Genomic DNA, 18078 nt, shown 5'->3' with positions numbered 1-18078 from the left:
CGGAGGGAGTAACATTTTAATACTTTAGAATACCTAATAGACATAGGAAAATGAGTATCAGTATAATTGATTTTTCATACTCTAGGATAATGAGTGTCATCAAATTTTACCACCACAAATACTCGATTATGATCAATTCGAATAGTAGTAGTAGTAATTTTGCAATATTGCGATTATATTTATTGCCAGATAGTCTTGATCCTTCGAATTTCTATCGACAAGTAAGAATCTAGTTTCCCTCGCTCTTTGTGTTTTGAAAGATACTGAAGTAGTATTTTTTTTTTTCCTTCTGTTGCTTAATTGGCACTTGGACTGGATGAATCGGTAACAAATTTACAATTTTGTAAATATTTTTGCGGTTTTGAATTTTTTTTGTATTTCTGTGAATTTGGGGTTGGTTGATGAGTTTTTCTAGGTTTTGTTGAATTCTGTAATGTTATAGGGTTATACTATAATGTAGCTGATTCCTGAATAATTACTGAAAAATCCTGCAATTGCAAAAGTTAATGTTGATTAAAAGGTGATATCTTAGTGATAGAGTGAGAGGAGAATGGTCAAGATTGATTTACATATTATCCTCATATTGATATCTGACAAAAGTCTACAAAATCTTGCTTATCTATTCCAAAACTGCAATGAAGTCTTCATGAGTCGTAGAAATTGGGGGAGATAACAATTGCAAAGACAAAAGTCTCAAACTTGTTATTGATCCTGAGTTAATTAGATTATTTTTTCACTCCTCATGATGAGGGAGATGAAGGTATATTTCTAATATAACTATTAGGATTAAATTAATTTACATTTATAACTTCCTTTTTAATTCAGTGTCATTGACTTCATATGGATTATTTATTGCTTAGTTTTATTGTATATTGATTCTAATGAAATGCAATCAGTAGTTTTTGAAGTGATGCTTTCTAAGCTATTTTATGATATTTTCTAAATTCATTTGATTATTGTAAATAAATGAATATTAAATTTTAGAATAAAAAAATGTATTATGAAGGTTGGCTAGTTCAGATCCTAAAAATTGTATATTGGCACTAACATTAAAAATTTGTGCAATTTGTGTTATGAAACTAAAATTAGGGTATTCTTCTGAAAATTTGTGCAATTTGTGTTAACCAGTATCGGTATCTGTTGTAGCACAAAATTGTGTATCTATGTAACACAAATAGATTAAATTCTTGTTGCGGATTTGTAAAACCCTTAAGAAGCTGTTTGGAGAAGTGAAGTGCGAAGATTTGTGGATTGCTATAAGTGCAAATTGTTCCCATAATTTTATATTGATCAATAATGAAAAAATGAATCAGAAATCATCCTTCTTAATCCCACATCTGCAGCTGTTCTGATCATGCTCCAGAAGATGTACCTTTGGCCTTAAACAGAACCTTGAGTGATTTACAGCTTGACTATGTTAATCGTTATCTGGTGGGCTTAGGTTAATGTTAATGTTACTTTTAGAAGTGATTCTGCTAATTTGTTTGTGGTTGAGTGCATATTAACTGAAGATGCACTGGCCTGTTAGCATGGAGAAAGGTTCAGTCAGTTTTGTTTGTGAAGTAATGATGCTTCAGCATTCCACAACTCTCTGGAGCAACGGCAATTCCGCTCTTGTTCCTGCTTTCATCGCCCTTCCGGATATCGTTCGGTAAAATTGGCAGTTACTATTTCTGTTTATGTTGTTGCTCATGCTTTCTCTTTTGATTAATTTTTCTCTCCTAATTGCAGTTCCAGATCGCCATCAAGTGAAGGAACGGGTTGTCAGTGGAGAGTTTTCGGCGGGTAAACTGCTTAATTTTCGTTTTTTTTTTTAATTTTTATTTTTTGAAGTGTGAATTTTCTAAAATTCTGAAGTAGTAAATTGGAGGATTTTTGGCTCAGGTTAGACGAGAATTTAGTGAAAGTCGCTAGATGAGTTTATCGTGCAGGCAGCTCAAGCTGGTGAGCAGAGTGTGGTGGTTGACGGGTTGAGGTATGGCTGGTGATGATTGACTTCTAGAGCTTCCTGCACAGATGGTAGAAAAGTAACACCACAATAGAAAACTAATTTCTCTTATGTTTGTAGAAAGCAATTGCACATGTCTATCTGAGTCCAGCAGAGAAAGGGGGAGGCCTATCAAGAGATTTTGATGAAACATGTTTAGTGCTTTTTATGAGAGACCTTTACAGATAGTGATTAATTCATACTTCGAATTTTCTATGTTACTTCCATAGTTTGCTAATAATATCCTGTGAGAGTTGATTGTTGATTTTATGGTCGATCTTCACTTCATCATTGTTGTCAGTAGGGTCAATTATATTGTATATGATTTCCTTCATCAGCTAAATTGATTATGAAACTTCTCTTTTCAGGGATTGCCATGTAGCAAACTAGCAATGTCTTATATGGCTACCGTGTTGGTGGCCCTCAAGATTGGCGTGAAGGACATTGCTTTGATGACAACAATGTTGTACTCGATCCATATGCAAAAATTGGTTGAAGGATGCCGAGTCTTTGCAGATGTCTAAATGTTTTGGGACATATGGTTTTGGTGGCATGCCTTTTGACTGGGGAGAGAACTGCGAGCTTCCAAATATACATGAGGTTAGTGAACGAAGTTCACTAAATGTCTCTTAAGATACAGGTAATAGTGATTATCTATGACATCTGCTATTTGAATGTCAAAACACTAGGGTGATTTATTGCTGTCTGGTACCTGTGTTTGTTCACATGGACAAATGTATCCCTTTACGAACTACTAAGTCATGATCGTATACTTTTTCTTTTTTACACTTACCCTCCGGTTATTGGGAAACCTAATTTATTTCTTGTTAGGCAGTGTTTTTTTGTTCATGCCAAGTAATCTAGAAATTTAGAAATTTAGCTTGTTTCGTCTCTTGACATGCTGAGACTATACTTGAATGACCTCAATGTTGACACTTATCTTTGAATTGAGAGTTTTAGACTTTTAGTTATTAGTATCATTGGGTATTACGTTTAAGAGTGGGAATGAATGGGCTTCATATGCAAAGAAGAGACTCTCAAAGTTGGAACCATCATAATTTCACATTGACTTCATTATTTAAATCAACCCATGATTATCAATTATGTGTTTGAAACATCTTTAAGACGAGTAAGGCTCCCGATCTTAACATGGACGGTTGTGTGCTAATGTCTGTCCAGTAGAAATCTGCTAGCAAATACTTGAATGACATGTAGCCTTTTTGTCACATAAGCAATATCTTAATTCTTAACTTAGTACTTTATAAATGTTTTGAAGTTTGTCACTTACATGTGCACATGCATTTGTAGTTTCTATGTTTCTCTCTATTCTTGTAAATCTTGTGCATTTTGACCATAAAAATTATATTCTGCTTCTGCAGAAAGATCTTGTTTTGTATGAAATGAATGTCGGGGACTTCACAGCTGATCAGTCCCGTTGATTGGAACCACACATACGTGTCAGTTACCTTGGTATGATAGAGAAGGTAGTATTTGCTTGTCTTAAATTGTTAAAGCTCTTTTACATTTTATTCCTATTGGCTATTACATTGTTTCTTGTTAACTGCATGTTCCTGTCTATATAATTATGAGTATGTAAATTTCACTTTACTTAACGTGCTACTGATTATTGATTGTAATTTTAATTTCTCATCTATTGTTTAAACATTCCCATTTGTTGGTACCTATTTTTGCCGATTCTATTTCGTTTTCTAAGTAGGCTCTGCATTACACTGATTAAATTAATATTTATAGTTGGAAAAATGATTTCTTTCTTAATGATAGAAGCACAGACGAAATTAGCATTTAACCTTTCAGCTTATGGAGTATATACTATTTGAAAAAAGACTATATACTATTTGAAAAAAGACTTGAGCGTCAAGTTCAAGTTCTTATCAATTTTAGAAAGATATATAAGGACTAAGGGGTTATAACTATGCTGTTCTTTGATTTTGCTCTTGATCCATCTGAGAGACTAAGGAGTTATAACTAAGCAATGGGTGTAAGTTTCTGAACTAAACATCTGAGAGACTCTCTATCTTATTTCTATGGTATGCCCGAGAGACAGAGATGAAACAATTGGAGTAAAGACTAAAGACAACCACGACTCCAGATTTAACCCAGACTTGCCAACAGGGATTTTGAAGAGTAAAGCAGCGTGTGGTGTGGGTCTTTGTTTCAAGCTCACCTTTCATGTCCTATTTAATAGTACTCTGTAATATTTTCATTTTGTACATGTATTGCACGACATTACTTACAAAAATAGTTTACTACCAACTAAATATTTCATAAATTGTTCTCCCTCTCATTCCCTCAAAATAGTGCCCACTTTGCCATTTTGGGATGTCCTCCAAAATACTGCACACTTATTTCTTTGCTATTTTTGGACATAATTTCCTTATCCTTTATTCACACTTCCACTTATTTACAGCTTTACCATTACAACCATAAAAGGCAGACTTGCCTGTTGCCATCCCTAGTTTTGTTTCTTCTTTATTTGTTTTGGGGGCTGGAGCGGTAGGATAATAATTCTTGGCACATATGATAAGGCTCTTACGACTATTATGTTTGTTACACGATATACTCAATGAAGGATCAACATTCGGGAAGAGAGTAGTAGTTCAGGAATCATACATTCAATATCTCCATATAAGATGTATCCTCTATGCTGACTTGCTTGATTGATGCATGCTTTACTTACTAAAATATGTATCCAATTTTGTGAAGATACCACATATTTTGGAGCTTGGTGTCAATGCAGTTGAGCTGCTCCATGTGTTTGAGTTTGACGAAATGGAGCTCTAAAGGCGCCCAAATGCAAGAGAGTACTTGGTATAAACTTTGACTCTATGTATGAATTCGTTGATCATGTGAGTCACTCTGTGGCTTCAGGTTACATGTGATCAGGTTTCATCTGTCTATCTTGGATTTTTGATCAACTTACACTTAAGCTTTTGGTAGGACATCAACTATCAGGCTAGATATGTTTGAAATCTTGAGTTTCATGGCATGTTCCCTGTTCTTGTGCAGTAGTAGGAATTCGAATTCATGAATTAAGAGGAGAACAAGTCACAGATGGTTTTCGATTAAATAAAACAATACAAAGATGCTTAATGAATCAACGACAAAAGTATTGACTTTCCAAAGTTTACTATTGACTTTCTCAAGTTTAATCTATCAACCAGGAACCTAAAAAAAGATGGAAATCCCTAAAGTTAGTAACAATCAGAAATAGGAGCTATCAAACAATACCAAATTAAAGTTGAGAACTTTTTTAACACCTCACTTGAGCTGGTCAAAGAACATCATTCCTCTCCTACTTCAGGATTACAATATGGAATGCAGGGTTGTGGGCAATTTTCTGGGAACATGGGTTGATGAGAGCAAAGTTGTGCTTTTATTTTAAAATAGGAAAATATCTATGTACTCTTGTATGCATAGTTTTTCATGATGTGCTTGGTCTTGCAATAACGTTCTATGCTTACTCCAAGTTACTAGAAATCTATAAGCCAACAATGTATGCCTGGGATAACTCCAACATATGTATGGGTATGGAACCGGGTGTGCCTTTCCAGAAAATAAGTTTTCATGTTAGTTATTGCTAAGAAGAAATTATTGATATGGACAGAATGTTAAAGTTCAAAACATTATTCTAGTGTCAAGAGTGAATATATTTTATGACTCATTCATGATGTCATAGAGTGGCTAATGAACTTGTGGTCACCAATTCATTCATGTTATTTCTGTTCTCTGGGCTTTTTAGCCGTCATGATGGTATATATGCAGTTAGTAATGTTTGAGCTGTGTGCCAAAACATAGTCAGACTGCAGATTTTGAATAATATGCTTCTGATCTTGGAAAGGGGGTCTCTGTTAATTTGTGATATGTAGACTATGTAGTGTAACCATGGTTTTATCATACTATCATGTGCTTTAGTATTTCCAGAAAAATTTAACATATGATGCTCCAAGTGTTATTCTTTGCAAGATCAACACATTGGGTTATTCAACTATAAATATTTTGCACCTATGAATCAGTATGCACTATGCAAGCAATGGTGGAGGACCAGTTAATGCTTCCCAAGAATTCAAACAAATGGTTAAGGCTTTCCATGATGCTGTAATTGAGGTAGGGCTCCTAAAATGAATAATTTATCTGATGGTAAATAGTAAAACAGAGTTCTTGATTTGGCCTATGTTTCTATAATATATCCCATATCATTTTGGATGTTGTTTACAATCATAAATACGAAGCTGATGATGAACATGCATATACTACTTCATTTTGTGGCATAGATAACAAGGTGAGTTTCTTGCCATGTAGCTGCTTTTTTGTTGTGGGCTATCTTTTTACCAAACTCTAGATGTATTCTAAAACATTTCCTAGGTCATGTTAATTGATTTGAGTTGAAAATTTCCTTGAATGGATGCCATGCTTGATAGTTTATTCTACCAAGAGTTTAATCACTCTTCTTGATTGTTTATCTTGGCGATAGAGAACTATGTATGAATATTTACACTTACTACATGGTTACATTTGAGGTTGCATCTGAAATGGTTTATGCAATTGTTATTCACAACTCTAATGACCATTGAACTCCCAAATCCAAGACAACGTGGAAATGTTGGAGATTTTTGAATCTTTATTTCTACACACTTTATATCACAGTTTTCAAATTTACTGTTAATTTCTATACTATATTATAGAAACAAGTGTTTGATGAGTGAAATAAACATTATTTATTGGAACAGAAGAGATAGTAGTAAACAAGAAAGATTCCACAGATGCCCAGAGCCTTCCCATCCGTTAACATCCGCGTGAGTCTTTGAAAATAGTGCAACCCTAAATCATTTTTCCAATTAAAGAAAGTCAAGATAACCACCGAATAAGATGGGTAGAGATGTGTATATTAACAACAAAGATAGGTATTCACCGGCGTAGTAAGAGACGCCATAGAATGAGTTTCTTTTCTTAATGATGCTCTTGGTAATGTCTTGATTTGTTTTCTTAATGACGCTCTTGGTAATGTCGTGAAATTTTTGCAGGTATTTTACATGATGGACTTCCAACAAAATGGCCAGTTGTTGATCTTTCTGGTTATGGTAATTTTTTTTTATCATTGAACTCACTTTTTAATGCACATTAGTGACACCCAGCCATCTTTAAGAGCAATTTCTGGTCAAACAAATATGTTGGCATTTCATGCAGACCGATTACTATGTTCCATGTTTGATAAGAAACAAAATTTATTAAAAAAATCAATGTGTTGGTATTCCAAAGGGATGGCATCCAAATTGCTGATAGGACTCCAATATCTAGCAACACCTGAAACAAAAGTGGGTAATAATTCGTTATAGTTTAAGCCTTAAGGCCTACCAAGCAACTCTAAACTTTGCTCTCTCATGCACCTCTTCTAAGGATCTTTACCATTGTCGATGATTTCTCCTAAAACATACTAACACTTTGCCTTTTCAGCCTTGAAAAATGCCAAGGGTAGTCATACATAAATAATTGGTCAAATGTGGAAGATTCACTGTATGCTTAATTCATGTTGCACCCTATGCCATACTCCTCCATCAAACTTGCATTCCTTATGCACCCAAATAAATACAGTAACTAAAGCCAAAATGTGAAAGATTGTAAAATCAGTTGTGTTAGAATTTTGACAACTTGCTCAAGTTGTATACTGCATTTAAATTGTTTTTACTGTAAAATTGTAGTATTTCACACTTTCAATTGACATTCTAACTGTAGGGTAACTGAGTATCATGTGGATGGGTTCTGTTTTGATCTGGCTAGTGTGCTTTGTTCAGGAACTGATGGTTCTTCTCTCAGTGCTCCCCCTTTGATCAGGGTAATTTACGACTCCCTTTGAGTGGGATTGGAACTTTATAATTTATGATATCATGGGTAACTACTAATGGTACCTTGTGTTAGTTCTAACATCTTTATGATCTTTATTCTGTACTCCTTCCTTTATTGAGTGCTTCAGTTATGCAGACAATAGCCAACGATAGTATCCCCTCAAGATGTAAGATCATTGCAGAACCTTGGGATTGTGGAGGACAATATCTTGTTGGAAATTTTCCATACTGGGATAGGTAACTTCTGCATTTTTTACTTTTTTCTATATTTTTAGATTAAGATGACAACTGGGGCAAACATTAAAATAGTCATTACATACTATTAAACAGCCTGCATCACATGTACACAGCATGAGTGAGATGAGATGATAGCGTAATTTGAGATCTTGGATGGTCAAAATTGAGCTTGTTAATGAACTTGATTTTCAAGCTACTGTGATCACGTTATTCGGTCCTAGTTAAAGATTCCCCATTATCCCTGTTAGAACCATTTTACAAACGAAAGAGGCTGAGGCGCATGTTAGGGCGAAAGTGGCAATCAGTCATTCTTATGATTATTTATTGGTTTAGTTCTTTCATTCTTCAGCTATTTATTAAGTATGATTAGTTTACGATTCAAAAAAAGATTAGATTACGAATTAGGATTCAACAAAAAGATCAGATGAGGAATTAGGATTGAGGCTTCTGGTCTTTCTGCTCCCAGGCTGAATAGATTGTCTAGGACTTTTTGATCTTCTTGACAATCAATCAATTGTATTGTATAGTTCTTGCTCAATCAATTGTTTATCTCCTCCACTCTTAACAATCTCTTTGTTCTGGCATCCCAAAATATAAATACTTATCAAGTTGGATCTTTAGAATGTGTATTATTAGCCAACATTGCATATTGGAGAACATTAATGGGCAATAATAGTGTGTGTGCACTGCTACATTTGAAGAAAATCAATGTCAAGACTGTTAGTACTTTGGTTTTTTGCGTTTCTTCTCTTGTGCATCTAACTTAACTCAATTCCACAGTATGAATCTTTGGCTTGCAGGTGGGCTGAATGGAATGGAATATACAGTGATGACATTACAAAATTCATGAAGGTGCTGCAAGTGGAGAAATTCTCAACTAGAGGAATAGTTTCCTATATTTCATTAATTACTATATTAAAGTAATGAAAAAATATGTGCAATGTGTGAACTTTCAATATATTGACTGAGGACAAATAGTTTCATATATTTCTACTTTACTCATTCACTCTGTGGTCCACTACATTACTGAAACAACATTTTCTTACTCATAAAATAATACGTATTTCATGATAAAGCACTTTATATATTTGTTTGCAGAGTTACTTTATTTGAATAGTCATGTCAAGCTTGATTTAATTTGAGAGTATGAAGAGCATTATGAGAGGTACAGTCACTTTTGCAAAACATCTAAAACGCGGGCCAAGAAGCTTTATGATATATTTTGCTTAAAAAATGAAATATTACATCTGTTAAAAAAAGATAATCTTTTTTCTCTCGATAATACTTTAGTCATTTTCTTCATTTCACGTCATGTCCATTACCAAGACAATTTTATGTGGATAGAGATAGTATTATTTGATTGAAGATAAGAATTTTTTGTTAATTTCATTATCTTTTAAATTCATATTTACAAAAGTAAAAGGTTTGCTCAAGGCAATACCCTTCTGTTCCGCAAAGTTCGTCACATTTTGACTCGACACGAATTTTAAGTAAGGTAACGGAAAGAGGTTTGATTTCGTCCATATTCACTGCCACATTCAAGAAGTGGCACCTAGATTTCTAGTAGCTCTCCCATTATAGGGAGGAAGAGGAAGCTGACTTTGATGGAATACATACACTCGTTCTTATGCATCCATGGATGACATTGCTAAGTTAATTTTGATATGGATGTTAATTCGATATATTATGGCATGAGGAGTTTTTCTTAATGATAAATGTGGTTATTGCATCTTGAAAAAATTGCTAAATATTGATATTTGACAGAAGTGAATGATTTTTACCCTATTTAAAAAGATGGGGGCCCACCTGACAGTATATAGTTATGTTTTACTTAATTAGGTATTTGGGTTTCTTTTGAATATTTCAACGCGGAGATAATTATGGCATTGCTATCGTCTCTCACGCCTCTCTCTTCTTCTTCTTCCCAGATCTACACCATTTGGTTGCTCTGCCCAACCTAATTATACCTAAACACACACCTCTGTCCATTTCTTTATATCATAGGAATTGAGTTGAGTTAATTCATTTATGTTGTGTTCGTCTTCATCCAGAACAAGTTCGAATTGAATTGGATTGAGTTAATTGGATGTCGATCGATATCTGCGCGAAGATGATGATCGGATTAATTGGGGATATGGATTGCCGGTCCAGCGCTGAGTTCAGAAGCCAAGAGGCCTATGATTTGCTTCTTTGCCATGGCTGATATTCCAACTCAATTGGATTGAATTCATTCTGTTCCGAGCTAATATCAATGGAGATGTAGTCCACTATCAGATCGATGCGCCATGGATGATAATTGGTAATATTTCAGATCTGCTGCTCTGTATTTTGTTTAATGTCAAAAGTTTTTTATGATGATGATGATGATGTAACTGCTATCAATTACTATATTAGGTAACTTTTATTTTATTTTTAAAAAACTGTCAAATAAGTAGTAATCCATATGAATTCGAACTAGAACTATGATGCGAATAAAATAACAACTTTTATTCAACATTTGTTAGTTGGTAATTAGAATTTAGTAGTGGAAAATCAGCTATTAGGTGTCTCGATTCTGAAATCAACGGGTGTGGATGCTCATACTCATTTGTGCTTGTAATTCATTAATATGTTAATGTCGAGAGTTTCTATGATGGAATAATTAAGTAATGATATACTCTAATATCCCTTATTAGTTTGGGTAATTTTTAATTATTTTTGAAAATATGTCAAAATATGTAGAATTCGAACCAATACTTTTATTTTGACACTAAATTAAGTGCGAATATGAACAATTTTCAATTCAAGTAGTTGGGTAATTAGAATGTAGGAGTGTCAAATCAGCTATTAGGATTGCAATTTAGCATTTTGATCTCATTTGTGCATGTAGTTATTTTTTAATAAAAGAAAATTTTAAATATTCCCGTAGTACTCCCTCCGTTCCATAAGAATAGAGTCATTTTGCCATTTTGGTACGTTCCATAGTAATAGAGTCATTTCCATTTTTAGTAAAAGTCAACACATTTTTCTACACCTACTTTACTCTTTTTTACTTTTTTTCTCTCTTCATCTCTCTACCGTTTTCATTTTTCATTTTCCATTTTCCATTTTCCATTTTCCATTTTATTCTCCCTTTACTTAACTTACCTAACACAATTTTTCTTAATCTCCGTGCCGAAAAGAAACGCCTCCATTACTATGGAATGGAGGGAATATTCTTTTTTAGGATGTCCCAACTAAGTTAAATCATTTCATTTTTTGACAAAAAAGTAAAACATCTAATAACTCATAATTTTATTTCATCACATACTTCACTCTTTCTTTATCCTTCCTATTTCATTATTTGCTTCTACTTTTTAATATAATTTCTTAATCTCTGTGTTCAAAAGTTTTGACTCAATTTAATTGGAATGGAGGGAGTATGTGATAGGTTATTGTATCAGAATCATAATTGAAAACATGTGCATATTAGGATTCTTTTTGTTTGTAGTGTAATATGAGTGATATGAGGTTAGTCAAATGTTAATTCATTTTATTATTGGAAAAACTCTAGATTTTAGACTTTAAGCTAACCCTCTTAATGTATAGAAATCATTTTTTTGTACAAATATACCATACCAATTTTAGACTATAATCTTAATATTATTATCTAAAGTAATTACTTTATTTATCCATAACTAAGAGCATGAAAATACACAAAAATGCAAATGAATTGTCATTTCATTTATATCTTAATTCAATTCCACTTTTATTTCATCGTACTAAGAAATGTTAGAAATAGTGAAGTAAATCAGCATTTTGTGGCATTTTGTGGCATGAGGATATAAATTATACTCCCACCATCCCATAAAAATATGTGCACTTTTCATTTTTGTCCGCCCCACAAAAATATGTGCATTTCGTTTTTGGAAAGTTATGTATCAATTTAATAATGTAGTTCCCACTATCTACTAACACTACTTTAACTATCATTCTCCTCTTCTCTCTTATTTTACCATACCATTCTCCTCCTATTTCTTACTTTACCAATTTTGTCTTAATTCCCGTGTCATACTCGTTGCCTATATTTTTATGGGACGGAGGGAGTATTTTTGGTACACATTGAGTTGTAGAAACTACCTCTGGCCCTATACATGTAGATAAAACAGAAATGTAGATAATTTTAGGAGTACTTTTTATGTATGAAAATTACCTATAGAAAAACACTTTTTATGTATGAAATACCTATAGATGGCGTCATAAAAATACGAGAAACCCCACACCAATTTCCCAAACCCCCAGCTCGATTTCTAGTCGACCACTCCCGAAACCCACATTAAAGCAGGAGCTCCATTTCTATGTAAGCACTTCCTCTCTCTATTTGAGTTTAATCAACATAGGTGAAAGTTATTGCCATTGTCATCTCCTTATCTTAATTATAGTTATATTAGTGTATGGTGGACTTAATTGCATGATTAAATAAAGTTATTTCTAGCCATTATCATTACCGGGTGATTTTGTGTCGGATACTAACTGTAATACCCAAAAGTCAAAAGAAAATGGATGGAAAAATTGGAGAGTAAAGAAAAGAGTAAGAGTTAGGGCTTTTTGATTTGGGAATTTATATTTGAGATAAATTTGTGTAATTTAACTTTAAAATTATGCGATTGGAGCTTTACTGTATAATATTACAAGTATGATATGATTTTTGGGGATAGATTTGGTAGATTGTATATAATCTGAAAATACTTTTTTAACAGCTTAATTTGGGCATGGAATGGATTTAAACTTCATTTAGTAAGTTATAGAACCAAAGAGTAATGTGGGTGTTTGATGATAATGAAAATTAATTATGTTCCAAGTTTGGCAAAATAGAAAGAAATGAGCTCAGTTATAAAGATAAGTTAGCTGACCTATAAATGATAATTGATTGTTATTGAACTCAAGTATGCATAACTAGAAGTATTTAGACATGGTGGGATGTATGGATTAGTTTTAATGTATTTCTCAAGTTTGAATTTATGCGATTGAAGCTATATGTTATGCGAGTAGTTTTAGGAGCATGGAAAGCTTTGTTTTGTGTTGGTTGAGTAGAGAAAAGAGATGAGACAACCTGTAAATTGGTTTAAACTTTAAAAGTTTATTTTGAAGTAGAATTTTGAGCTCTAGATTTTCCCAATTGACGTGGGAATGACTTTCTTTATATGACACGTGTTTCAATTATAGAGTAAGAGTAAATATTGAGTTTAAAGTTAGTGACAGCCTGAACAGTCAGCTTGACCCATATCCATTTTCCACACTAGATCAAATCCCTCTTCTTCTACTACTCACAGTTCAAATGTTAACCTTTCCCTTCTTAGTTCCATGTCTCCTAAAATTTGAAAATCCAAATACAATGAAACGAGTAACACACAACACACACTTTAAATATTGCACTTGTAAATCATTGCCTTGATCTTAATAATGGTTATATTAGTGTGTGGTGGATTAAATTGCATATATAAATGAAGTTGATAGTTCTTGCCATTAACATTACATGGTAATTGTTAGTCCTTTACTAACACGGTGTAAGAAAGATATGCATAGCATTCCTTCCACCCACCCTACACCTCCATTGAACGAAATTTTAAAAGCGTAAAGTTACTTTTCATTGTTTCTGATATTTCTAGTGGATGATTTTATATCTTAGTTTAAATTTATTTAATGTGCATTCATCAGTCTATGAATATATCTAATTTAATTGTTTTTAATTTTATTCGTTATATGTTAGTATAACAAGCTTGTTGTCCACCTCATGGATTCAAGCTTAGCTCATGATCGATATTTTACACAGGTATGTACTATTTGATTTGTACTATTTTTTTCATGAATTTTATCCTAAATTAATTTTGTAATAAATTTAGGCTGATTGGTGCCTCATTATTAAAAAGCCACAGTGTGTACTTCCGGTGAGAAACCAAATGGAGACAGGTAAAAATTTTAACTCTATTTTGGAAACATGTATTTGAATAGATTTTGTGCAACTTGTTTCTTTCATCAATCATTCTGCATAACAATTCAAATACTAGAAGGTTCATCTCATATTGTATAGGGTAGCAAAAACAATCAAGAAATACACACTTCAGTTACTTTATTTTTCTATTTTTTTAGTTTTTCAAATGGTTTTGGATTTTTTCTCTTTTTGAATGTAAACTTGCTATAATAAACCAAACTAAAGGAAGTTTTTGAAGTTAACTTAAAATGTTTTTATTGTTTTTCTAGTATTTCAAAAGGTTTTGTTTATATGTAGATACGTGCTATGCGTTTGCTGTGACAGCAACCATGTTTGGGGATGAAATGGCACGCGATGGGTCATCATTGATTGGATCTGCCCAAGAGTTCTTAGATTATATCCATTGGTTCAGACGCCCTAAACAGGTTGAGACTAAGAAGGGTCCATTTGACGTAAAAATGTCTGGGTATCCAACCAGCTTTGAAAGAGCTTTTAGATATGCTGTTACCTATGGTGTATCCCCCGATCGAGTTTATCCGTGGCTGGGTACTGTGAGTTCATCACCGGTTGTTGATGGACCATGGGATGGCATCGTGAAGGCTAATGGACGCATAATTCAAATTGTAAGTAGATTTCTATAGATGTATTTTTTGGAAAAAACTTTACATTTTAATATTTTTAATCCTACAGAATGAAAAAATTCGAATAACGAACTACAAAATTCTACACACTGAAGAGCAAGTTTTACGGATGCTCCACAATCAGCCTGTGACTGGTGGTATTTATATGCCAAAAAACTTTATCAACTGGAAGTCCAAGGTATAAAGATCACTTTATATTCTCTACAATTTATTGTTACACTTTATCCTATAATATTTATCGTATAACTATTGTTGTATAGTTTTTAATTATGTGTATTTTTTAGGAAATATTGTTAGTTGCGGGTAACGTGGATGCAGGACTTCATGCCGTTACTATTATAGGCTATGGAAGTGAAGTAAAAAAGAATATTTGTGGACGAGAAGAAAAATTGAAATACTATATCTGCCAGAACTCGTACGGCAATGGTTGGGGATATAAGGGATACTTCAAAGTATTGAGGCACCTGATTGGATTCCACTATATTCCTATTGGCACTTGTAGTCCTGTGGGTGCTTAGACTTGACACTCATAGTCCTTAGATGCTTAGAAAGGTTGTTGGAGAAACTAGTAGAACTGTTTGTCATCCCTGATTGTTCCACTTAATATTAGATATGTAATTAGTAGATATGTTGGTGAATGAGTTATTTTGGGGCTATGTTATTCAATTGATATATCGGGTTTAAACAAGTTTTAGGTATGCATGTTTTTGCCATCATGTTTTTCATTTATATTGTATGTCAAATAGATTTGTTCACATAAATAAACCAAGGTATTTAACTACTCGGCATTAATTACACCGGGAGTGTGATTTATCAATAAATTAAGATTTGAGTCCAATGCTAAGAATTAATTAGAATAACACAACAAGATCAAACACACAATCAACACAAAACAACAATATATGAACCAATAAGAACTATATTCATGATGAACGTACGAAATTAACATAGCAACACTTAATACGAAGATAAAATGGGAATGCTTTGGATCCAGAATCCTAGCCCATGAGCAATCATACAACTCGCATTCATCAAGAGGTGGTGGTCCCTCTCTTTTATACTCATCTCAGATTCACCTGCTCCCCGCTCCCCTGCCACCTACACTAGCCAGCTTGGATGAAACATGTACATTATTGATCCACTTCAGCTTATCAATGGTCCTCTTTCTGTTGTTTTGATGAAAGGCCAGTGTCTAAGATTACTTCTTGCACCATTAGCTGGTTGTGGAAATCCCTTATATGGTCATGGGATGGATCTACGGTTGGGGGTCTGGGAGGAAAATTCGAAGGGAATTTAGTTAAAGGAAGCATTCTATTACACTACTTGAATTCTCTTCTTAAATATTCGGCTGTGTTGGTTCAACCTTTGAGCAAGAATGATCTTGACGGTGGAGGAAATGTTGTAACACTAGATGTTCCATTGCCCTTGAAAAACAGTGATGGTTCGGTGGCTTGTATTGGGGAGGAGCTGGGGCTAAGTGGAGAGGAATGTTCAAAGTTAAACATATTGTCGAATGATATATCGAAAAAGATAAATCTGTGGACAATAGGTTATATTCGCCTACTTAGACTTATTTAAAGAGAGAAACTTAGAAACATTTTTAGTATTTCATAAAGAGAGGTATGAATGGGTTGTACTTGGTGCACAATTCGGTGTGTCCCGCGTTTTAGTCAAATTGTACAACAGTGTATGTAGGAGAGTGGTTTCTTCACAGTTACTTCAAACAGATTTGTCGAGTGAGTATCATGAAGCTATGCAGGACTTAAGAGGCAGGTTGCTTGATGTTTGTTCTGAGTACCAAGCCTGCAAGACTTCTTTACCAGAAAATTCTCATATGAACTCAAAAATCCCAAAATATGAAATCACCAAAACTCAAGTTGAACGAATACAAGATGCAAAAACGAAAATAAGTTATAAATAAAAGAAAGGTATGACAACAAAACAAATCCAATTCTCTCCATTAAGAAGGGGAAGAATAGGATGAGTCCAAATACTGATAATAATTAGAATTGTTCAAACATTAAATATATGATACATAGATGGAAGACATAAACAGAGTAGCAAGAACTTGTTAAAACATGACATGTCACATAGCAGTATCTAATATTAGTAGGATATAAAACAAAGTAGTAGTAGAAGAAATGGAACATTCAAACCACCTCTGGTTTGAACCTCCACTCCCTAAGCTTCCAAGGGGCATTAAAGGGATGGTACACAATTGCTTGGACAGTGAGAGTATTAGTTGCAGCTGCCCCAACTTCTTTCACAGCCAGCGTCAAAAACGACAGCTGAAAGATGAGCTTCGACATGACAGCCTTGACAACTTCCACAAGCTCGAAAGCTTTGCTTTTCTGCAATTTAAACATTAATGTTTCAATCATAAACAAAACCACAATATTTGATCAATCATTAAATACTAGTACTAGCATATATGTATAGCATACCATGTCAACATTGATTTCATCAATAGCAAGCTTTGCTCGCTCATACACTTCATCACGAGATTCGGCCACAGGAAGGTTGATGAAATCCCAGCCCACATCTAGCCAACGAGGAAGCTTCACATCCACATCAAAACCCTAAAATATCATACCAATTACTCAAAACTATGCAACTCCAAATTAAATACTATTGCAATTAGAATGATAATATTTGGATTGGATGGACTTACACCGCTATTGCGGACTTGATTGATGTATTCAACAACTGGCCCCTTGTCGAATGGAAGACTTCTTTTCATCTCCTCTTTCATATCATAATCTTCATCACTGTCGCAGTAATCTCTCATAAGATCGAAATCTTCATTTTCGAAGATCATCTTATTTTTGAAACGACGCAGTAGATCATTGAAATCTGTGAAATCCGATACCATCCGCGTTTCCTTTGCCTTTGCCTCCTTTGCCTTTGCCTCCTTTGCCATGGAGGCATCGCTTTCCTGAATCTCATTACCTCTTTTTCGTTTCCCACACAAATCTATATCGGAAGCTGTTTCCCCAATCGAGAAATTAGGCGATTGCACAGAAGTTGTTTCTCCAATCGAGAAATTAGGGCTTCCCACGAGAGCCATCGAAGATAATACGATTTCACGACCCCTCTCTGTTTTCCTCTCGTGTATAAATATTTACTCCTCTCTATCGCTATACATATATAGCGATAAAAAATAATGGGCTGAATGATTGGGCCACCGACTCCCTTATATCACTAAATACCAAATTCGAATTATATCAATTTCATTTACTATCAAGCAATTCAAAACCATCAACTTATATTATTACTCCTACTACGTTATTTTCTGAAACAATATAAATATTTAGTAATGTCGATCCGACTAACCCATTCAGGTTCGGGACAACTCATTTAGATTGTCGAGCTATTTGGATTATGATTTTTTTGGGTTAACTC

General features: G+C 33.9%; 3 protein-coding genes across 38 annotated transcripts; 2 read left to right on the top strand and 1 right to left on the bottom strand.

The window, feature by feature from the left end:
• The first annotated feature begins 46 nt into the window (after window positions 1–46).
• LOC125200745 (isoamylase 3, chloroplastic-like) lies at window positions 47–9091 on the top strand. Of its 31 annotated transcripts, none has more exons than XM_089064748.1 (12): window positions 49–221; window positions 1512–1651; window positions 1732–1785; window positions 1885–1975; window positions 2356–2627; window positions 3367–3471; window positions 4712–4816; window positions 6022–6112; window positions 7030–7086; window positions 7739–7838; window positions 7985–8085; window positions 8866–9091. In XM_089064748.1, exons 1-4 carry the CDS (start codon window positions 51–53, stop codon window positions 1916–1918), a joined length of 399 nt encoding a protein of 132 aa, XP_088920874.1. In that variant the 5' UTR covers window positions 49–50; the 3' UTR covers window positions 1919–1975; window positions 2356–2627; window positions 3367–3471; window positions 4712–4816; window positions 6022–6112; window positions 7030–7086; window positions 7739–7838; window positions 7985–8085; window positions 8866–9091. The 31 variants fall into 31 exon arrangements, 13 of the variants coding, with proteins under 13 accessions (XP_088920876.1, XP_088920874.1, XP_088920875.1 ...); XM_089064749.1 differs by having other exon boundaries at window positions 1885–2027; XR_016135532.1 differs by adding an exon at window positions 6736–6801 and having other exon boundaries at window positions 50–1651; window positions 7798–7838.
• Window positions 9092–9935: 844 nt separating this feature from the next.
• Window positions 9936–15364, top strand: LOC125200607 (mexicain-like). Of its 6 annotated transcripts, XM_048098279.2 has the most exons (7): window positions 9936–10027; window positions 10137–10384; window positions 13814–13876; window positions 13947–14013; window positions 14333–14658; window positions 14726–14854; window positions 14961–15364. In XM_048098279.2, the coding sequence occupies exons 3-7, from the start codon at window positions 13838–13840 to the stop codon at window positions 15192–15194; spliced, it is 795 nt and encodes a 264-aa protein (XP_047954236.1). In that variant the 5' UTR covers window positions 9936–10027; window positions 10137–10384; window positions 13814–13837; the 3' UTR covers window positions 15195–15364. The 6 variants fall into 6 exon arrangements, with proteins under 6 accessions (XP_047954236.1, XP_088919947.1, XP_088919945.1 ...); XM_089063821.1 differs by having other exon boundaries at window positions 9943–10384; window positions 14995–15364; XM_089063819.1 differs by having other exon boundaries at window positions 9944–10384.
• A 1243-nt stretch (window positions 15365–16607) lies between these two features.
• LOC125223567 (uncharacterized) lies at window positions 16608–17802 on the bottom strand. Its single transcript, XM_048126806.2, has 3 exons — window positions 17348–17802; window positions 17121–17255; window positions 16608–17027 (listed from the first exon to the last, which is right to left on the bottom strand). Exons 1-3 carry the CDS (start codon window positions 17741–17743, stop codon window positions 16827–16829), a joined length of 732 nt encoding a protein of 243 aa, XP_047982763.1. The 5' UTR covers window positions 17744–17802; the 3' UTR covers window positions 16608–16826.
• Between the last annotated feature and the right edge of the window lie 276 nt (window positions 17803–18078).

This window comes from Salvia hispanica, chromosome 2 (genome assembly GCF_029641045.1).
Source record: "Salvia hispanica isolate PSC_SH4W2 chromosome 2, Shi_PSC_v1, whole genome shotgun sequence".
In the NCBI taxonomy this organism is placed as follows: domain Eukaryota; kingdom Viridiplantae; phylum Streptophyta; class Magnoliopsida; order Lamiales; family Lamiaceae; genus Salvia; species Salvia hispanica.
This window is presented reverse-complemented; position numbering and strand designations above follow the sequence as displayed.